The sequence below is a fragment of the Fusarium oxysporum genome, chromosome 7 (genome assembly GCF_000149955.1).
Source record: "Fusarium oxysporum f. sp. lycopersici 4287 chromosome 7, whole genome shotgun sequence".
NCBI lineage: Eukaryota > Fungi > Ascomycota > Sordariomycetes > Hypocreales > Nectriaceae > Fusarium > Fusarium oxysporum.
The window spans coordinates 1,447,563-1,466,732 of record NC_030992.1 but is presented as its reverse complement, the minus strand read 5'-3'; the positions used below and the strand labels follow the sequence as shown (position 1 = coordinate 1,466,732).

General features: G+C 48.3%; 5 protein-coding genes across 19 annotated transcripts; 2 read left to right on the top strand and 3 right to left on the bottom strand.

Annotated features, from left to right (window-relative positions):
* The first annotated feature begins 2,225 nt into the window (after nucleotides 1-2,225).
* FOXG_05195 (uncharacterized protein) lies at nucleotides 2,226-5,076 on the top strand. The gene has a single exon (XM_018383343.1). The coding sequence runs from the start codon at nucleotides 2,782-2,784 to the stop codon at nucleotides 4,624-4,626; it is 1,845 nt and encodes a 614-aa protein (XP_018240252.1). The 5' UTR covers nucleotides 2,226-2,781; the 3' UTR covers nucleotides 4,627-5,076.
* On the bottom strand, nucleotides 2,318-7,539 carry FOXG_18993 (uncharacterized protein). Of its 9 annotated transcripts, XM_018399151.1 has the most exons (7): nucleotides 7,346-7,539; nucleotides 7,240-7,255; nucleotides 7,163-7,172; nucleotides 6,957-7,097; nucleotides 6,450-6,898; nucleotides 5,511-6,394; nucleotides 4,839-5,458 (listed from the first exon to the last, which is right to left on the bottom strand). In XM_018399151.1, the coding sequence occupies exons 1-7, from the start codon at nucleotides 7,385-7,387 to the stop codon at nucleotides 5,201-5,203; spliced, it is 1,800 nt and encodes a 599-aa protein (XP_018240243.1). In that variant the 5' UTR covers nucleotides 7,388-7,539; the 3' UTR covers nucleotides 4,839-5,200. The 9 variants fall into 9 exon arrangements, with proteins under 9 accessions (XP_018240244.1, XP_018240245.1, XP_018240249.1 ...); XM_018399152.1 differs by having other exon boundaries at nucleotides 2,318-5,458; nucleotides 7,240-7,539; XM_018399153.1 differs by having other exon boundaries at nucleotides 2,318-5,458; nucleotides 7,163-7,255.
* Nucleotides 7,540-8,106: 567 nt separating this feature from the next.
* On the top strand, nucleotides 8,107-11,683 carry FOXG_18992 (uncharacterized protein). Of its 2 annotated transcripts, XM_018399149.1 has the most exons (5): nucleotides 8,107-8,406; nucleotides 8,482-8,793; nucleotides 9,943-9,983; nucleotides 10,037-10,200; nucleotides 10,255-11,683. In XM_018399149.1, the coding sequence occupies exons 1-5, from the start codon at nucleotides 8,363-8,365 to the stop codon at nucleotides 11,317-11,319; spliced, it is 1,626 nt and encodes a 541-aa protein (XP_018240241.1). In that variant the 5' UTR covers nucleotides 8,107-8,362; the 3' UTR covers nucleotides 11,320-11,683. The 2 variants fall into 2 exon arrangements, with proteins under 2 accessions (XP_018240241.1, XP_018240242.1); XM_018399150.1 differs by having other exon boundaries at nucleotides 8,482-9,983.
* On the bottom strand, nucleotides 11,667-15,968 carry FOXG_05190 (E3 ubiquitin-protein ligase hulA). Its single transcript, XM_018383342.1, has 7 exons — nucleotides 15,113-15,968; nucleotides 14,972-14,994; nucleotides 14,873-14,911; nucleotides 14,715-14,820; nucleotides 14,525-14,661; nucleotides 12,461-14,465; nucleotides 11,667-12,407 (listed from the first exon to the last, which is right to left on the bottom strand). The coding sequence occupies exons 1-7, from the start codon at nucleotides 15,133-15,135 to the stop codon at nucleotides 12,308-12,310; spliced, it is 2,433 nt and encodes an 810-aa protein (XP_018240240.1). The 5' UTR covers nucleotides 15,136-15,968; the 3' UTR covers nucleotides 11,667-12,307.
* Nucleotides 15,969-17,608: 1,640 nt separating this feature from the next.
* On the bottom strand, nucleotides 17,609-19,169 carry FOXG_05189 (uncharacterized protein). 6 transcript variants are annotated; one of them, XM_018383337.1, is made up of 4 exons: nucleotides 18,962-19,169; nucleotides 18,649-18,811; nucleotides 18,335-18,591; nucleotides 17,609-18,282 (listed from the first exon to the last, which is right to left on the bottom strand). In XM_018383337.1, the coding sequence occupies exons 2-4, from the start codon at nucleotides 18,760-18,762 to the stop codon at nucleotides 18,036-18,038; spliced, it is 618 nt and encodes a 205-aa protein (XP_018240235.1). In that variant the 5' UTR covers nucleotides 18,763-18,811; nucleotides 18,962-19,169; the 3' UTR covers nucleotides 17,609-18,035. The 6 variants fall into 6 exon arrangements, with proteins under 6 accessions (XP_018240235.1, XP_018240236.1, XP_018240234.1 ...); XM_018383338.1 differs by having other exon boundaries at nucleotides 18,649-18,808; XM_018383336.1 differs by having other exon boundaries at nucleotides 18,649-19,169.
* Between the last annotated feature and the right edge of the window lies 1 nt (nucleotide 19,170).

Here is a 19,170-nt window from a genome sequence, read left to right as displayed (position 1 = left end):
TTCGTTGATTTGTGTCTTGATTGCTTAGGCAAGGAGATGGGAGTGTCACTGGCTTAATACTAGATTTTGGGTCGACTACTACTCAGACGTATCAACATGTCAGGGTTTCAAAAATGCAAGAAACTGTATTTCCATTGTTCTCGCCTGTATATTGGCCTCTATGAAATTTAGAGGCCGTTTTGGTACAGCTATTGTCATCCTACATGCTTGCATTGACGGTGCCAAAATATATATTTCAGAAATGGTTTGTTACAAAAGCGCAAGCCAGTGCAAGGAGCATCATCAGTCAATACCCTGCCAGCTAAAAGTTGCCAACCATGGTTGATAATAATTAAGCTGCTGGGGTGGCGATTATGTCTGGCTGCCTTAGTGTACGGAGAATTTCGATGTGAATATCAACCTGAAAGTATTGGGATATTCAATGAATTTAAAGGAGATTCGGTAGGAAAGTATGGGATGTGCATTCCGGGTCTGATCAATGACTTGAATATCATAAGGCTATAATGAAATATTATCAGTTTCCAAGCCAATATTATTTGTTTCTGTGGGTATTGCTTCTTGGTTTTGTGTTTAACTGTAGCTGAGCCTTTAACTTCCTGTCTCTGGCCAAGCATCCATTGGTTACGATTTTTGATCGACCATCAGTTAAACAAGGAGGGAATAATCGTTTCGCTCATAATCTAAATATACGTTAAAAATAAACTAATAAAGCAACTCGGAAGATCTTCCCCAGAGTTTCTCCCTTACCACGCGAGAAAGGGGTCGTTCACTGACTACTAGTACGAAGTTTGTGAAAACCAGTTCGCGGTTGGCTCCGGCGGTTGAACTAAACAAATGAGTTGACCTGGATCAGTGACAGGGATTGTCATTTCGGAGCCGGGGATAGCTGCATCTTCAATCACAGGTCGGTTATGCACAAAACATATTGTAGGGTGGCAGTGATTTCATTTCAGATCTTTAAAATTAAAGGAAGAGCCAATTGAGTCTTTCAGTCTGAGAAATCAAGTGGGTTTGTTTGTTTGATTTATTTTATGATCCATGTTTGCAGTCTCGGTTGCTGCTCGTATCGACCCGCCGCTCAAGGATTTAACACACAGGGATATATGAAGCGACTCTGCATCTGCACATATCATGGCTGACCGTAATGACCGTAGCTAGACCCGAAAGTGGTTTGCTATGTTGACATCGGGTTGATGGTTCACCCTTGGACTGAATGTCGGCTAAGTGACAAGCATTACCAAGGGTAGTTTTCATGGTTCAGAATGCTTCACATTGAACCCTGAACACATATGGAGTACAGACACCGCACGTAGTGTAGTGCGAAAGAAAGACATTTTATGGTTACGTTTGCACGTTCCTCGTCATCCGCTATTATGTCACTTTGGGTATGCAAATGGATAAAAGTCAGCCACCACACGCCAAAGCAAAAACTAGACGCGACTAATTTGACATGCATAAAGGTGTATCCTAGGCAGGTAGTCAGTAGTGAAGATGCTGATGTTAATTAACATCTTATCATCACAGTGACGAGAGCAATTCTAAGAGATTAACCGTACATAAGTGAAAGATTCACAAGGGACGTGAAATCGATTGATAGTTGCTAAAGACATAAATAGCATTCCAGACTAAAGTCAGTGGATTAGAACCCGGCCTGCGATCACTAATATGGACCGCCAAGCCACCCCGCTAATGGCTAAACGCGGGCAGGACAGTAGTTTCCGTTCTGAGACTCTGGTTCCCCCTTTCTGGCTGCAGGCTGTCACTTTATCACCTCCTACGGAAAGTGGGCGTCTCTCAAGGATGGGCAGTACTACGTGGAAAGTGTTATGAGAGACTAAGACTTGAAGAATGCGAATATCAAGTGATAACAAGTCCAAGGTTTAGGTTAGACTTTGGGTGTTGCTGAATCACATGAAACAACTTAATTATGTTTCTTGACCACGTCTCCAAGACCCTCTACACTCACTCATAAACTGTATAAACTGTTCGGTACATGGTGCTCCCCTGAAGCGAAGTTCTAACCTATTTTACCTTAGAAAATGTAGCATGATACATCTCCATAGAAGCGGACTTCATATGGTGACTAACATGCAGAGGATTTGGCTAGAAGCTTGGATATCCTGAAGGACAAGAACTAAAGGAAAAGCCTGGCGGTGCTCCTGAGTCTCTCTTTGTCCCCTCGAACCCTGATCTCTTCAATTGACAGCCTCTACAACGACAAAGCTCCAATACCACCACCCTGGCTTTATAGCACCTTGCTCAAGTTAATATGCAGGTGGCTCCGCAAATCTCCAAGTAACTTCTCCACGCTCCAACGCCCCCCTCCACTCAGGACCAATTCTGGGATTTGACTTGCGACTTCCCGGCGATTTCCAGTTTCCACCTCGACAGGGCAGGTACTCGTCCTGGACATCGTTCCTGTTCCACCTGACCTTTCTCAACACCACAACCTCAACTCACCAAATTCTTATCTCACTTGTCTGATCTTACCCTTCTTTACCTTTCCTTTCCTCTTGGTTTCTTCTGTTCAATCTACTCCTGCTCCTCGATCTCTTCCTGCGACAAAAGTCACCGCGATCCCCCGATTTCTTACCGAGAGCAGCCTCGAACATATCCTTCTCCGTCGCAAATCCGAATAATATCCTGCTTAAAAATGCCCTCGGGCCACGCTCTCTGAGCTTGCAATCGTCCGTCGATGCTTCGTTTTCCCGCTCCTCCGTGGCGCGCATAGACTCTCCGACTCCTCCGCCCCCTGCATTATCTTACATCATATCCGTGGCCATGATGTGGCCTCGGTTCAAACAATGGCTATCGAACTGGCCTTCTCGATTAGTCTTCCGCTACCTCAGCACCCTATTTCTCATATGTTTCGCTATCACCAATTATATATTATGGACCAGCAGCCAGGGCTGGGATGTGACAGAACCTAAGGGCCCAGTCACTATGGGCCCAAAACATCCAATTAAGAAGCTCATGGCAGATGCCCGCGCTCGCCATGAGAGCCTCCTTTCAAAACGAAGCCATGATCTTTACGATGCTGCCGAGCGTTATCGCGCCCGCCGAGGACGTCACCCACCACCAGGCTTTGATAAGTGGATGGAGGCTGCACTCGCTTCCAATAGCATTGTGGTAGAGGATTATTTCGATCGCATATACAAGGATTTGGCTCCATATTGGGCGCTTGACGCTCACACACTAGCCAGGCGCGCATCCGCCTGGCATTGGGTCGTGAAAGTTCGCAATGGCGTGGCTACTGGTGTGGGCGATGCAACCGATCGTGTGCCATGGCTTGAACTATGGACCAACCTCGTCGAAGAGTTTGCAAAGGATTTGCCTGACGTCGACATGCCAATCAACTACATGGATGAACCTCGACTTCTTGTTCCTTTCGACGAATTATCCAAATTTGTCGATCAAGAACGCGATAATCGGCGCATCGCTCCTATGAAGGAGGTCGTCACAAAGTTTAAGACTTTGTCCAAGCTCGACGACGAAAAACCTCAGCCTTACGATCCCTACTGGTACAATAGCTCAGCTAACTATTGGGAACTCGCGCGTGTGACGTGTGACCCCAACGCTCCGTCACGCAATGTTCAACAAGTCTCAGACTTTAAGGCTCCTGTTGAATATCCCTCAAATTGGGACCCCGAGTACGCTTATAAAGGTTATATCAAAAACTGGACTGCTGCCCAGGATCCTTGTTTGCAACCACATCTGCGCCAAATGCACGGGAGCTTTGTTGCGCCTCTCAGTTTGTCTACTTCTACCGAATTGATCCCATTGTTTGGCGGATCTAAGCTTCCTATGAACAACGAGATCCTTATCCCTGGCGCCATGTACCTTACTGCCGACGAATTCTATTCTGGAGGGGAGAAGATGGGTCCAGCATGGCACGCCAAGAAGACCGGCATTGTTTGGAGAGGTGATGCTTCTGGCGGCGAGCCGAGAGCTGATGTCTGGCATCGCTTCCATCGTCACCGTCTTATCCAGATGCTTAATGGCTCATATGTTGACAGTGTTGAGCATCAAGGTGTGAAGCCCAAGACATTTCAACTGCCAAATCCCGACCATTACAACAGCACCCATCGTACCTCCAATACTATTGGTCAATGGTTGATGCAGATCTCTGATTGCGGGTTCAAACGTCTTCTATGTGAAAAAGTTGGCTGTGATCCTGTCGCTCCTTATTATCGCGAATTGAAGCATATGACCATGAAGGAGCAGTACCGCTATAAATTTTTGCCTGATACCGACGGCAATTCATTCAGCGCCCGTTTTCGTGGCTTCTTACGGTCCTCGAGCATGCCTCTCAAGGCTACTATCTATGCTGAATGGCATGACGACCGTCTTACTCCATGGGTTCACTTTGTACCCTTCGATAACACTTTTCAGGACCTTTACCCCATCCTCGAATTCTTTACAGATGAAGAAGCTGGTGGGGATACCGCCGCGCGATTTATTGCTGAGAGAGGAAGAGACTGGGCCAGCCAAGTCTTGCGTCGCGAAGATATGCGCCTGTACACTTGGCGCCTCTTACTTGAGTGGGCTCGAGTCTGCGATGAAGACCGCGAGAAGCTTGGATTCATAAGAGACTTGATAGAGCCCAGAAAGGATTCAATACGGTAAACTGAGTTGAGGTTCGAAAGCACATGTTTACAGCACATTGATCCACCACCAAACTGGATGGTTTAGGTGCTCACGTATATATTAATATTCACGGCCTGGCGTTCCGGAGTTGGATTGTTTCTCTATGAGGTGCTGGATATCTGAGATAATGTGGATGGCATACAATGCGTTCAAGACGCTTCACCGTCTAAGAAACGTTCTATACCTTGGGAGGCAAAATCATGTAACTGAGGCATACCCCAAAACAAATGACGTTGGATGAATGAAAGATAAGGACGAGGTGGAATAGAAGGGGTCCTCTAATTCTTAATTCTCGACTGTAGGAAGTTGGGCTAATCCACCCTAGATAATAAATATGATACCAAACCCCTTCACAAAGGCTCATGCTTTGCCGAGTTTGTACAGTCAGGAACCCGATACAAGAGGAAGATACTGATCATGATTTCCATCCTCATTACGATGCCAATATATTGTAGCAATGCCTCATTGCTACAACTCCATGCCACGCCAGTGAACCAACTCCAAAAGTCGCTCCTATATGATCATTTAACCCTGTACAAGACAACGGAATTCTTCACAGTTGTAGGTTCGTAACAGGTTCGCGGGCCGGTTGACCTTTTAGGTGTGCGGCAGAACCCTTGAAAAGGGACTGCCAAATGAAAGCTTCACTTAAGAGTAGTTCGATGTCCTTCTCCGTCCAATCCTTAGTGGGAAGGCATTGGAGGAACATCATGATCTCCTGAAAGTCCATGCTCAGGAGCTTATCGGACCATTTCACAAGGAAGGCCGCACACACATATAGATGGAACTCGGAAAATCCTTGCTCTTCAGCCTGACAAGTAGTTAGTTTTTTGAGAGTTGCCAGCAGATGGATGTTGACGAACCAAATAAGTGTCCCACATGCGAACTGTGTTTTTGACACTGATTTCACGCATCAAGAGACAGTTCATCCAACGGAAACTAAACTGTATGAATTCAATGCCTTCTCTTTCCAAATGCTTGGACAGGTTGCCGTCTATACGTGCTGTTAAATCACGGAGAGCAGCAACCTGGCGTTGAATCCCTGGTTGCGCCACGATATAGTGGTCCTGGATGCCATCGAGAAGCTTTGTCAGACACCAAAAGGAATCGGCCTCGACAGCGTCTAACACAGACTTTGGGAGCTGTCCTGGGTCCATGCCTGACTCGATATCAGGATCTCCAATATAAATCCCCAAAAAGACTTGCCAAAAAGGCGTTACAAGGTCGTTGATACCCTGCACATAGCCACTGGCAGGATGTCGTACAGCCCACACATACAGAATGCGCTCAAGTGATCGCTGCGTAGCTTCGTAGCTGTATAGCTCAATATGCGGGTTTGTCCGGGGTACATCGATGCTGATTTGGTGCCAGATGGCCTCGTCCAGGCCCCTGGTTCGGCCAGCTGGGGCTGTGTTGGCTGCAGTGGTCGCGGCGTTTCCTCCTCTCTCGAATGCCTGTCGTACACCATCCAAGTATTCCTTCCGTTTTCTCTCTAAGGTGGCGACCCGGCGCTCACTATTCGCAGGAAGATAGCTGAGGAGGAGTTGCCAGGTAATGGCGCGCACCTCTTGTGGTACGCCAGACCAGGCGAGTGACCTTAGGTCAGGCAGTGAAATAGTGGAAGCTTGTAACAGCTTCTTAAACTTATTAATACGTGTAATTCGGGAGTTTATGGCATCGGCTTCCTTGGGAGTGGCATTGGCAGGAACCGTCGGATAGTTGATGAGATGCAGAGCGTTGGCGGGGTCTGAAAGTCATCGTCAGTACTTCTGCGACAGCGCTTTGAAGTGTGATCAGCAAACCTTTTAAGATTTCTTTATACTGAGGCCGAAGAATCTTTCCCTCACTCTTTTTGGGCATGGGATATGTGGGCGCGGGTCGCTCTATTGCGATGTCGGCACTATTTGAATATCGTCTCGCCGAGAGAGCATTGGGAGGCCCCTCTGTTGTCGGTGATAATGTACTTGATTCGGGCTTGTTCTGTGTGGCAATGCGCCGTGTTCTTCTCTTCATACTCGACAAACTTGGCAGACCAAAGTCATCTCCATCGTCATCCTCATAGCCCATCATGTCGTCTTCGTCTGCTTTCCAGTCATCGTTGGTGTTGGAGAGAAAGTTGATATAGTTCTTGTATGGAGGTGAACCATTCTTTCCAGGCGTGGTCTTCGGCGGTGGAGAAGCTTCTTGAATCCGGATCTTAGCTGAAGAAGAAGAAGGAGGTGTTCGTGGTCGAGACGAGTTGGAGAGGTTTCTGGCAATTGACATCAGCAAACAAGAACTAAGCTTTGAGCAAGGTCAAGCCAACGGACAAAGAGTCGAATTTGAGCATATCCGCATGCGAATATGAGGCGCCAACAACAAGACCTGAGCCATGGCCCGTGGGCGACGTGATGTTTCTCTTTGGAGTAGAGTTGTCTCGTGGTGGCGGTCTCCAAAAAGGCGATACGGACCTAGTTGTATAAGCTTCAGCGCACAAGCTTGGAGGCTATGGAACTCCATGTCAGCTAATACATACTCTGATCGGTCTGCCTCGAAGCAATCGAGCTTCTATCAGCAAATATTCGACATCTCACAACTCCTCGCTGAACATACCGACTTGGACCATCTCCTGCGGCGGTGGGGCTGTTAGCAGAGGCGGGCGCCATTACGTCGAGTCTTGTGAGCACAGAGAGCTTCGACGCTGGTAGTCATCACTTACAGATTGCGCGGGCTTCTTGCCGCTCCCAGATGACGACCACATGGTTCGCTGAAGAGGAAAAGAGGCCGTGGACAAGAGCCTTGGAAGGTATTTTACATGCTGCGATGTAACGCGACGCAATGATGTTGTGAAGTGCAAGAAAGTCAGTAGGTTGGGTTGGTCGACCTATTCTACTATGGAACGATCAAACATAATGGAAACGGGCTTAATTAGGCTGCCCTGGCTCAACCACGAGATCACCCCGCAAACAGCACTACCATGGCTTGGAAATAGCGGGTTGGGACGGGTTCATAGCGGGGGTGTCTGCTAATTGAGGACTGTGCCTTGACCCTGTGGCCTGGGCTCAGCTGCCCGGCCTCGGGGCGGATTACTCGCCCAACAGGCGGCACGAGCCTGGGTACGGAGTACGAATACAGCCCAGAGCAATTCACCAACGAGCGCATGTGGTTTGAGCCAGATTAACAAAACCTGCTTTTCCATGTAATGCTCAAAGACAAGTCAGGCTTCTTGACAATGGAGCTTGGAGAGTATGTACATGGGAATACAGGGGTTGTAACGGAGAAGCATAAAACTGTAAGGGCAAAATGCTCTGAAATGGTAGGCAAGAGTTCAATTTTGAATATCATCTTCAAGTTCATTATCTTCCAAGTCTCAGTGATATTAGCATTTGGATTTTGAAAAAGTCCGAGACTCGGGTTCTTGTTTGTTTGTAGTGGTGCTGATATCTGATTGGCCCACTTGTGGCTTAGTCAGTAGAGTCAGTTAGGCTTTAGCTTCGCGGCTCGATAACCTAGTACCTTTCTTTACCTTCATGGTTCAGTCGCCTCCTCTTCCTTTTCTTTGACTCTTGGTTCGACTTAGTTCTCAATTTCAATTGCGCATCACTTCTCACCTGCCCTTGTTCACCCATAACAGCTTTCTAGTGTCGAGTGCGCGAAACCCGTCGTTCGCTTCTTTCGCGCTCCCTCATCTTTCGAACTTCTTATCACGAACACGCGCCAAACCTCAACCGTCGCCATGACGGAGCCCGAGAACTTCGAGGATGATCTCTTCGCCGACCTGTAAGTATTCATTGCAACATAAGCAGCGAGCATAAACACTCTGTGCGTCTACCTGGGATACTGACTCTTAGACAGCTACGATGACAACGATGCCGCAAAGCCAGCGTCTGCTCCCGCCGCAGCAGCCCCCCCTGCCCCAGAAGTTCAGCCTCCTACTAACATTCACAACAACGACAATGATGAGCATAACGGGATGCAACAACATCAAGAAACAGGGGATGATGAACACATGACTCAAGATCAAGATGACGACGATGATGATGTCGATTTTAATCTCGGTGGAGGAGGATACGGCGGATCCGGTCACACAGGCCAGGCTGATATGCATGACGATGCTCCAACACCTCCATACGGAACTGTACACAAGGCGAGTGCCAAAGAAGATGGGTAAGTCTACACTGTTTCTGCATTGTGATTACATTTCTTGAATTCGCTCTTGCGAGAATATCACGGTTTGCCTTGCGTGTTCACAACCCTGAATCCTCATGGCAACTGCCACGTTGCCATGTAGTAGTGGCCATCGGTTTAGCATTTGCATACATTTCGGAAGTTGGCTTGGCTAGAGAGGGTCGTGGTCAAATTAAGAAAAAGAGGTTTTGCTATCGGAGACGTCAAACGGCAAAGATTCAGATTGGAAGAGTTACCATTACTCATTCAAGAGGATATGTGGATCAAGAGATATAACCGGTTGAGGCGAGTCCGCTGCTATTGTCTATGGGCTATGAGAGGAAGAGGAGGATGTCACAATCGGTACTGGGATACGCCCTGTGGACATCCCAAGATGAATCATTCGGCACTAGTCCAGACGAAAGACACTACTACTTGAGTCTTCCATAGCCCTCAGTCGCAGAGATCTTATTGAACCGACGGGAGTGGTAAACACTCTCGAGTGCTATAGCGAGATTCGCAGCGAATAGCGCTCGAGGCCAGTACCTAGCATGAGACAGAGACAGAGAGAACAGTCAAGACGATAGCACAAGACGAAATTTTATTCGACCAAGCTGATCTGGCATCTCTCATTGCAATGTCTGCGCCGTACTTTCGACTGTCATGGCCGTTTGGTCAACGTTTGTCAACCATGGTCCTTGTTATGTTGGCCTTGATGCATCCACACGCAGGGATCTTACAGAAATTGCCGCCAACATCAAGCAAGCCGAAGAAATGGGAACTTTCAGATCAATCGACCTCCTGCTGGGCTGTGTCTTCTCTGCATGCACCCATATTGCCCTGCACGACCCATTTTTTCAAGGATACAGACTCCTTCATCACATTGCAATCGCCAAACCGCAGCCATCTGTTTTTCTGCTGTATCAGGCATTCAAGTCTCGATTGTCGGCTCTTTTCTCTAAGCCAGGGTTGAGGTTTCAGCAAACTATTGATTATTCGCAAATTCGCAGCCCTTTCTAAGCAAGCCACTTCACCATCAGCCTGGATCCTATTGTTCTATCAAGCCTAGGAGACCCGTGTTTAACAGCCTTGATATTTAGAATGCATAAACAACTCTAAAATGACAAGTATACTGACATGTTTGTATAGTAAAATGTTCATCGGCGGTCTCAACTGGGAAACCACCGACCGTAAGTAATAAGCACATGCAGCTCTCCAAACTTGTACTAACGATTGTTGGCAGAATCGTTACGGGATTACTTCTCACAGTTTGGTGAAGTCGTTGAATGCACAGTCATGAGAGACAGCAGTACCGGCCGGTCGCGAGGATTTGGTTTCCTGACTTTTAAGGACGCCAAGACAGTCAATATCGTCATGGTCAAGGAACATTTCCTTGATGGCAAGATCGTAAGCCATATATCTTAAGACATGGCCAAACTCACCACTCTAATTGCGTTGCAGATCGACCCCAAACGTGCCATTCCCCGAGACGAACAAGAGAAGACTAGTAAGATCTTCGTCGGAGGTGTCAGCCAGGAAACCACGGATCAAGAATTCAAGGAATACTTTGCACAGTTCGGCCGCGTTGTAGATGCGACTCTCATGATGGACAAAGATACCGGCCGTCCACGAGGATTTGGGTTCGTGACGTTTGAAAACGAAGCCGGCGTTGATGCCTGTATCAACGTGCCACTAGAAATTCACGGAAAACCCATCGAGGTCAAGAAGGCCCAGCCTAGGGGTAACCTTCGAGAAGAGGAAGAGGCATCACGACGCGGCAAGTTCAGAAAGGACGGCGACCAGTCAAGCCAGGGCTCCATGGGCCAACAGATGGGCAACAACGGCATGACACCCCAAGTCATGGCCCAATACTTTCAACGTATGCAACAGTACTTCGCTATGATGCAGTCACAAATGGCCATGAGCCGAGGAATGCCCATGAACCCAGCCATGTGGCAGAACATGATGCAGATGCAACAGATGCAACAACAGATGATGGGTCGAGGAGGCGGCGGTGCCAATGCTCAGAACATGATGCAGAACGTGAACCCACAGATGATGCAGCAGATGCAGCAAATGCAGCAACAGATGATGCAACAGCAGGGCCAGCAAGGTGGTCAAGATGCTGCTTCCGGTAGTGCTAGTCCCACTGCCTCTGCCAGCGGCGGCGGTGGTCGAGGATATGACAACAACAACAACTATAATCAATACCAACAAGCTCAAGGAGGTCGTCGTGGAGGCCGTGGAGGCTACGGCGGTCATGGAGGACATGGAGGATATGGTATGGGTGGAGGAGGCGGAGCCCCTACTTCATGGGAGGGCATGTATGACGATGTTCCTCAGCCAAACTCCAACCAAGGCTCAGGTGGCTTTAACCGTGCTGGCAGTGCCAGTGCGAACTCTGACCCGCAACATGCACCACCCGCCAATGCGCCTACGGGGCCCAAAAACGCCGGTAAACCTGGAGCTAATTATCGTGGTGGAGGACGGGGTGGAAACCGCGGCTTTCACCCTTACTCACGATAAAGACTTCCCACCAGAATTTGTCAGTAGCAAGGAGGGTTTGGAAGACTTTGGAACGCCGCCAGAATTCCGGCGAAGTGATGGGAAGGAGGACGGTGTCAACCATGTATAATAATGCGGAACGGTTGTTCATTCCGCATATATTTTCTTTTTTCTTTTTCAGTATTTTGGTTTGATTGGGCGGCTTTCCAATGCTTTTGTTCATCAAGATGCAGCCAGGTTCGGCTGATACAAGGGGCCCAAATAAGGGGGTGGTCGGTCTTGCGAGGGCACTGCAATAATTAGAAATCAAATAAGCCCAAAATTGGTCTATTGAGTCATTATGTGTGCATTCGTTTTCGTAAGTTTTACTGGCATAGGCTCTGCCCGATATGCAAAGGTGTTTGAGATTAGTCATAAGACAGCTAAGGCAAATACGTTCAGAAAACAAGGTAGGTAGTGAAAGTGATATATATGATAAGTAGTTGAAATGAAGCGCTATAACCTTATCCTTCTTCTTAAACTTCCAGCCCATCCATGCTGGCTTCGGTGCCACTACCGACGTCACACGTAATACATAGCTAAGTACAGTTTCTCTTTTTTTCTTCGTCTGTCAAGCATCATCACATCCAAGAACTCGTCTATCCCGGCGTATGCCCGGTAATTCCACAATGCCTGCCAATGCTTCCTTACGAAACAGATCACAAGGTGCGTCTGTGAAAACAGCAACACTCGAGTTCTGTTAAATCGTCTATTTACTGGGCTGTCAGGGAGAAGCAAGTGTTGCATCGCATGTTGAAGGCAAATTAATCCCACCAGCGCCAAACGACCCAGGTCTGTCCACTCTTGGGACTGAAGCAAATACCCAAAAGTTCGTGCATGTTAGCGAGGGGGTTCCCTATGGGGGCAGACAAAGAAGTCGCTGTCTCGCGGAAACTACACAGCAGTACAACTGAGTGCAGTTTAACCCTTTCCAGTTCAGTGTCCCTGCTGAAAGTAATGTCGTTATCGTCTACTCTTGGCCAAAACCCATAGTTTCCTCAACCGCGATGGTAAGCTTTTGCTGAAGCATTTCTAGACTCTTATAAGGAGGCAAGTCGAGTCGATTGAAACTGTTGATGAGTCAGTGATTTGATCTCAGAGTCAAATATCATATTCAACTTACCATGTGTGCGCCTTTGGCAGATTTGTGATTTCTCCCGCCTTCTCAATTGTAAATCGTCGTGGGCCGTCGCTACCTTGGAGATCCTTGAAACCATTGACTGGGATTCGGGAAGTACCTGTAGTAAATTGTAGTAAACGGGACTTCTGCTCGCCATCCCACGAGCGTACTGTTGCCCAGAAGTTCTGCACGACCTCATCGGATTCGGTATATCCTCGATAATCGGTGTGCTTCTTCCAGTCGTCGACATCAATTTCGGCAATACCTCCAATCAAAAGCTCCAGCTCGCGCTCATCAAAGACATTAATAAGATCCTGAGGGATAAGCTCTTGGAATCCTTCCTTGAAAGCCTGGAACTGCTCGGCGATACGTTTCTCGATGCGCCACTTTACCATGAGATCAACATATTCCTTCTTGTTCTCATTGGTGACATCAATATTGCGACCATCAGGGATGAGATCCTCAGTAGTCATCACTCCGAATCTCTCGTCTTCGGTCGAGAAAGTCTGCTCAAGAATCCCGCCTGATATATCGTTATCCAGCATCCACTGCAATGATCGGTGGAAATCGGCATCCACACCCTCCATATCAGCCAAAGCCACCGCTTTGCCAAGCATCATCTTGTACAAAGCGCCAATAAAGAAGGCGTCCAAAAATCGCCTGTGGAAGATAGCCAAGCCGACAACACGGCCGATGAACTTGAAATAGTTGAGATGCTCTGGGTTGATACCGGAATGTGGGTTAATCTGAAGGGTGTAATTATCGTGGGCGGAGTATTCGAATAGGCAATAGAAGGGGTTGAACATTTCGTGGGAGAGAAGGAAAAAGAATTCTCGGGAGAGACCACCGTAGTCCAAACCATCCTCGCCATCGAACTTGATCATAAGTCGTTTCTTCAAATCCGTTGCGGACTGGCGTGTGATCTCGGCAAAGGAGTCCTCGAAGATGTGAGATCGTCGCACCTTGATATGGCACTGTCCACTGAGAATTCGCATGGCCGGCTGTGAGCGGAAGTAGATGAGCTTCCGTCTGAAGTCTCGCTTGTACTGAGGAACATTCTGGTCAAGAGACGATGGGAGTCGAGGATCGTCCCAAGTGGTAGTCTTGGTGTTATGATCAACAAAGTACACCCGAGCAGTGTTTGTCAAGCGCATCTCCCAGCCACTAGGCAGAGGACCAAGTTGTGATACGGGTTGCTGCTGAATCTGGCCGTTGGCATTATTCTGACCGCCATACATGCGGATGTATTGTTGGCGACGTGGATCTACCCAGGTCGTTGTTCTTGTATTGTGATCAACAAAGTATGGTCGACCTTCTGGGGTCCACCGTTGCTCCCAGCCAGGCGGGAGTTCTCCCGTACCAGGGCTCGTCGCTCCAGTATGCATCACTGCGCCACCATTAGTAGCTGGTGATGCTGATGGCTGGGGCTGCTGGGCGTGCAGCGTCGGTGAATTGGAGCCGGTTCGTTCTTCGGGCAGAGTGCGGTTCTGATGTCTCTGACGCTCAACCTGGGTAGCTGCTTCTCGGTCGTTTCGTTGTTCTTGGGCGCCAGAAGCAGTGGGTCGATTCCAGCTCGTTGTGCGGGTGTTGTGATCGACGTAGTAAGTACGGCCGAGATTGTCTTCTCGGCGCTCCCAGCCAGCGGGTAGTCGCCCCTGGGCATCTTCGAATGGGCTGAGTTGATTGCTTTGTCGAGTTTGTCCGGAAGCATTCGGTCCTGGAGCGCTGGCGCCACCAACAGAGTTGATGCTGGATGGACGATGGGCCAGGTTGACTTGTGAACCACCCGCGCCATTTGGTCCAGACAGTGAAGATCCTGGTCGGTTTTCCGGTGGAGGGGCGGAGAGGTTCGAAGCATTCGACGGGCCGGTGCCGAGAGATGGTCGTGCGGTCGATGCCTGGCCACCGCGGGCTGGTGCACTGAGATTGCAGGACAGGTTAATAATAAGTTTGCCGTGGACGACGAGGTTATCGGTTGATTTTTTGAGGTCTCGTGTAAGCATCTGGTCTGAAGCGCATGTCAGAAAGCTCCTTCACGTTTTTTGTTGTGGGATCAAGTAAACTGACCATCGGCATCTGGGCTGAGCTCAGGGATGACATCTCCAACGCGAATGTTTATGACGCCTAGGAAACCCTGGTCCTTCTTCTTAAACTTCTTTTGGTCGAAAACTTGAACTGCAAGAATGCCATCTTCATTGGTGCGACTGATAAACTCGAGTTGGTTAAATTCTTTGTCTAAAGCGGCGGGGTACATTACAAGTCAAAGCTCTCGTTCCAGTATGGGTTTAGAGTTCTTTTGCTGACAGTCGTCGTTTTGGTTTGCTCCCCGTTGATGGTCGCAACAGCGAAAGGGTCAGGAAAGCCTGATTCAAGTTAGCGGATAGGCCGAGCGAAGTTTCGGATTCTACTACGTACGGAAAACATCCCTCTTGTATAGGCCATCGGCGGCGATAACTTGGATGATGTCAATATATCAAGTCGAACGGTGGGGTAGATTGATTAGCTGTAACTCACTGGTAACCCGAAGGTTGGGCCTGCTACAAGGAGCATTAGCACGGTCACCGTAGTAGCAGTGAAGAGGGAGATGGGTAAAGGGTCAAGCTGAAGGTGAAGCTGGACGCGATGCGATGGGCGAAAGGCTGGGAATGGACTTACTTAGAATCGGTGCGACTGGTCATGGTGTCACCTCTTGCGCTGCGCAGCGAGGGACTAAGTCACAGCGACGACAATGATAATAATCGATATTTCTGAGGTGAAAAGTAGAAATAGGTTCGGAGCCAGACAAATGCAATGAAGCCTTGTCGTGGAAGGCGCTCGCGGAACGTGATCAGTGGAGGTTGAAGGGTTCACTGAAGAAAGTTGACGACGCTTGGTTTGGGGCAATGGGGGGAGGTTGAGGCTGTGCACGGGCGGCCCAAAAGACCCAAGACTGAGAGGCTAAGGCCAAGACACGGGCTCCCCGCTTCCAGAGCGAGAACGACAGCGGCCGGAACGGGAAGATCCAGGGTAGGAGTAGTGATCCTGAGGCTGTTGTGAGAAGCAAAGCAAGACAAACCACGTTGCTGTAATTGAGCTGATAATATTATTTGTGAATTAGCGACGGCAAATGGTGAGAGACAGGCTCGTAGATAGAGTTGATCGCCACGAACTGTTTTGTGTGGGTTCAGTCTCAATATACTCTCTGTCTCGTGGTTGGCGTTGATGATGCTAGAAGGATAATCAATCGACCCGACCTGGCCTGAGTAACCTTGGAGCCTTGTAACTCGAGTACGGTTTCATGGGCTGGGGTGCAGTCGGTGGGGGTACTCTTTTGATTGTTAGTCCTGGCAACTTGTTTGTTATGTAGCTGCTACGTGCATGAGTTTTATAACACGGTAGTCGTGCTCCTCTAAGTCCATGCAAGTGTAGAATATATACTACAACCATACTTAAATCCAGCACTTTATTAGACACTTCACCAAGCAACAAAAGGCAGCTCACCAAGTGCCTATATTACCAAGATCAAAGGAACCCTTCCAATGGGACCTACCCCATCAGCCAGGGAGCAAGAAAGCATCCGTCCTCAAAATAGGGTGCCAAAATGGACTTATCCAAAGTCCTCATAAGCTTCTACTAAGCTTAACACATATCTTTTTGTCTCTTAGGATCAAGTTCCTATTTTTTCTTACATCCTTGGTTAGCCCGTGCTCTTTAGTACACCCTGTATTCTGTATCCGGGCCTTTTAGTGGGCTGCAATGGGGAGGCCTACAGATGACTAGACGACCCGATATTACCTTATGTTAGTGGCTGGTTGGTAACCAAGAGGTTCTTTTGCCTCCGCTCCTTTGAACGTTTCTTATGAAACCCACGATTAAAGATGAACGTTCCAGAATCGACTTGTGTACTTTGATACAAGGCATCTATCCAATATTGCCTAATTCTAGAGCTCTCACACGTTCTAGTTACTTGCTAGGCTGAGCAATGATTTCAAAGGTGTTCAAAAGCTCCAGTATTTTGTTGCCACTTTGGCTGAGAAATTGTCAAATAATGCTTATGACATCTACCTACCTTAGGTTGCGGAATCCACGGCTGCGCTTTACGACGTATTTCGTACAACCTCGGCAGTAAAGAAAGCGACGGTGCCGCTATGAATCATAATCTCAGTCACCTGTAATGGTTTGTGAACAGATGTTCTGAGCCTAATTGCGGCGTACGGCTTACCGGCACAGCTTTCGTCAGGCACCTAGTCAACATCGGGCGCTTAAGCAGGGTTGTGATGCCTTGCAGCTAGGTCGTTGCTTGGGCTTAAAGACTGGTCAACATGGGGAATCATGGATATCAAAAGTCTGCATTTATCAGGATACAATTTGAAACATGCTCCATACACACATGTGCCACAGGATCCGATGTGTTCCTTTCTAAATTTCCCTCTTCTACGCCCAAACTTCGCCTTCAGCCGTAATTTCGTACATGACTTGATTATTTACAGTATTTGCACCTCTGTGACTGGGCAACCGCTGAGCCACAGGCAAAACGTCAATGATACCTTGTTGATTGCGTTGACACTACACATCAGGAACAGCATCTGTAATCTGGGGTAGTCGAGAATGACGACTTATGTCCTAGCCATGCTATGATAAACATTTAATTATAGCATATTGCGCGAGGAGTATCACATTTGCAATACGTAGAGTGGTATGGGTGTACAATATATGGGGTTGCTCAATACCAGCTTCAGTAGCTTAGCAAGAACATCAGGCCTAAGAAGAAGCCTTGGGAAACCGAATTAACTACGTATGAACGAAAACGCCAGTTGCATCAATACAAGATGGTGTGACTACGTGATCAGTAACATTTTTGCGTTGAGAGCGCATAAAGCTCAAGCTGTAGGGTAAACCGTATATAATCTCGTGGATTGCCAGATTGCCCAAAGAATTAGCTTAGCTTGCCGATCTTCAGTGAGATGTCAGATCTTCCTTTATTATGCACCCTGACACCAGATTTGTCTCATTGCAATCACAGTCATTTCCGCCAATATCCAAGCCTTGGCACGAACTGATGTGGGGGTATCACACGGGCGGCCTCACACGCATATGAAGCAACGCGTGGCAACATGTCACTACTCTAAGCCTCCTACGGATCTACATATTCGATGCTGCTTAGAATAGGCACCCTAACCTAGTTATACTTAAAATAGCTGATATGATTGCTCAGGCAGATTTCAGGTAAAGTTCGCACTGAGTTGATGATAGGAATAGTTATTGACGGATTACTGTGATTTTGCTAAGACGAAAGATAAGTCAAGACCGGAACTCCTATCCCTTCCCTTGGTGTTCTTGGCTATCTGTGTGTTTTCCTGTTCCCGGATAATTGATAGTATTACACTGTTCCTTCTCTGCTAGTAAAGCACCCTTCTCCTTATTACCACAGCCCTAAGATCGAGGAAAGAAATGGACAGAAACTGTTCCATCACAGGCCAACATATCCATGCAAGTAGGGGTTGCTTTCAAGCCCGTGAGATTCCTCAACTTCGATCTCGAAAGGCCTAGGTTGCTCAGATCGTCGACCATGTCCCATGGGCAAAGTGCCTCCCTGCTCCTAGTAGGGGGCGAAACCTCGTCCGCGACCACGGTAGCCACCGCGATAACCACCACCGCGAGGGAAGTTGCCTCGGCCATGAAAGCCTCGGCCACCGCGGAACCCACCGCGACCACGTCCACGGCTCATGCCAGGGACATTGGTACGCTTGGGGGTCACTTTGATGTTGCGGCCCTTGAAGACACTCTCGTTGAGGACAAGAGCCTGGGCGACCAAACTCGGCTCGGTGAACTCGACATAGGCGTAGCTACAGAGCGATATGTTAGTAATGCTTAAAAAGCTCCCGCGTGCCAACATACCCCTTCGGTTGACCTGTGAACTTATCAAGAAGAATGGTCACTCGGTTGATGGAGCCGCAGCTCTGGAAGTGACTCTGGATATCTTCAGGCGAGGCTGAATAATCGACGTTGCCAACAAAGATACTGCGCGCATCGATGGATTCCTTGTCATCCGCAAGGTCCGCAGATTGCTGCTCCAGAGTTGCTTGCATTTCGCGAAGCTTCTTGGCCTCCTCTTCCATCTCTGCCACGCGGCGCTTCATGGCAGTGATTTCTTCCTAAGGGTGTGGCGTCAGTTTCCTTCTCAAATCCACCTCTTTGCGCGCCTAACACACCTCCTCAGCCCCTGACATCTCAGTTCCTTGCTCATGTTCATTATCGTGCTCGCGGTCATGATCGATCTCGTGCTCGCCCGTAGGCTTCTCGTCTTGCTTGCCAGAATCCGACATGTTGACTAATTTGAAGGAAAGCTAGTAGTGTCTTTCGCGCGTGATACTTCTACGTGAATCAGTGTCAGTAAAAGGCTGGATGGCTGTTGAGAGGAGCGAATGAACAATGCGCAATCGTTCAACACAGCCTTGACATCATTGTATGAAGGGGCAAAATAGTGCAACGTTGAATGCCAGAAAAAGAAGAAAAAATATGTACCTTTGTGGAAACAAACCTTTCGCGATGCAAGTGGGATAAAAGAAGTAACAACACAGGTATAAGAAAAGAAAAGCGCGAAGAGGTTTAAAAGTTCGCGAACGACAAAAATGCACGATTAATGAGGTCAAGGCCGGGGTACGCAGCTACCAATTGTACCTTTCATCTAGCGCCTATCCTGAGTCTCAGGCTGCATGAAAGTTCCCTGCAAG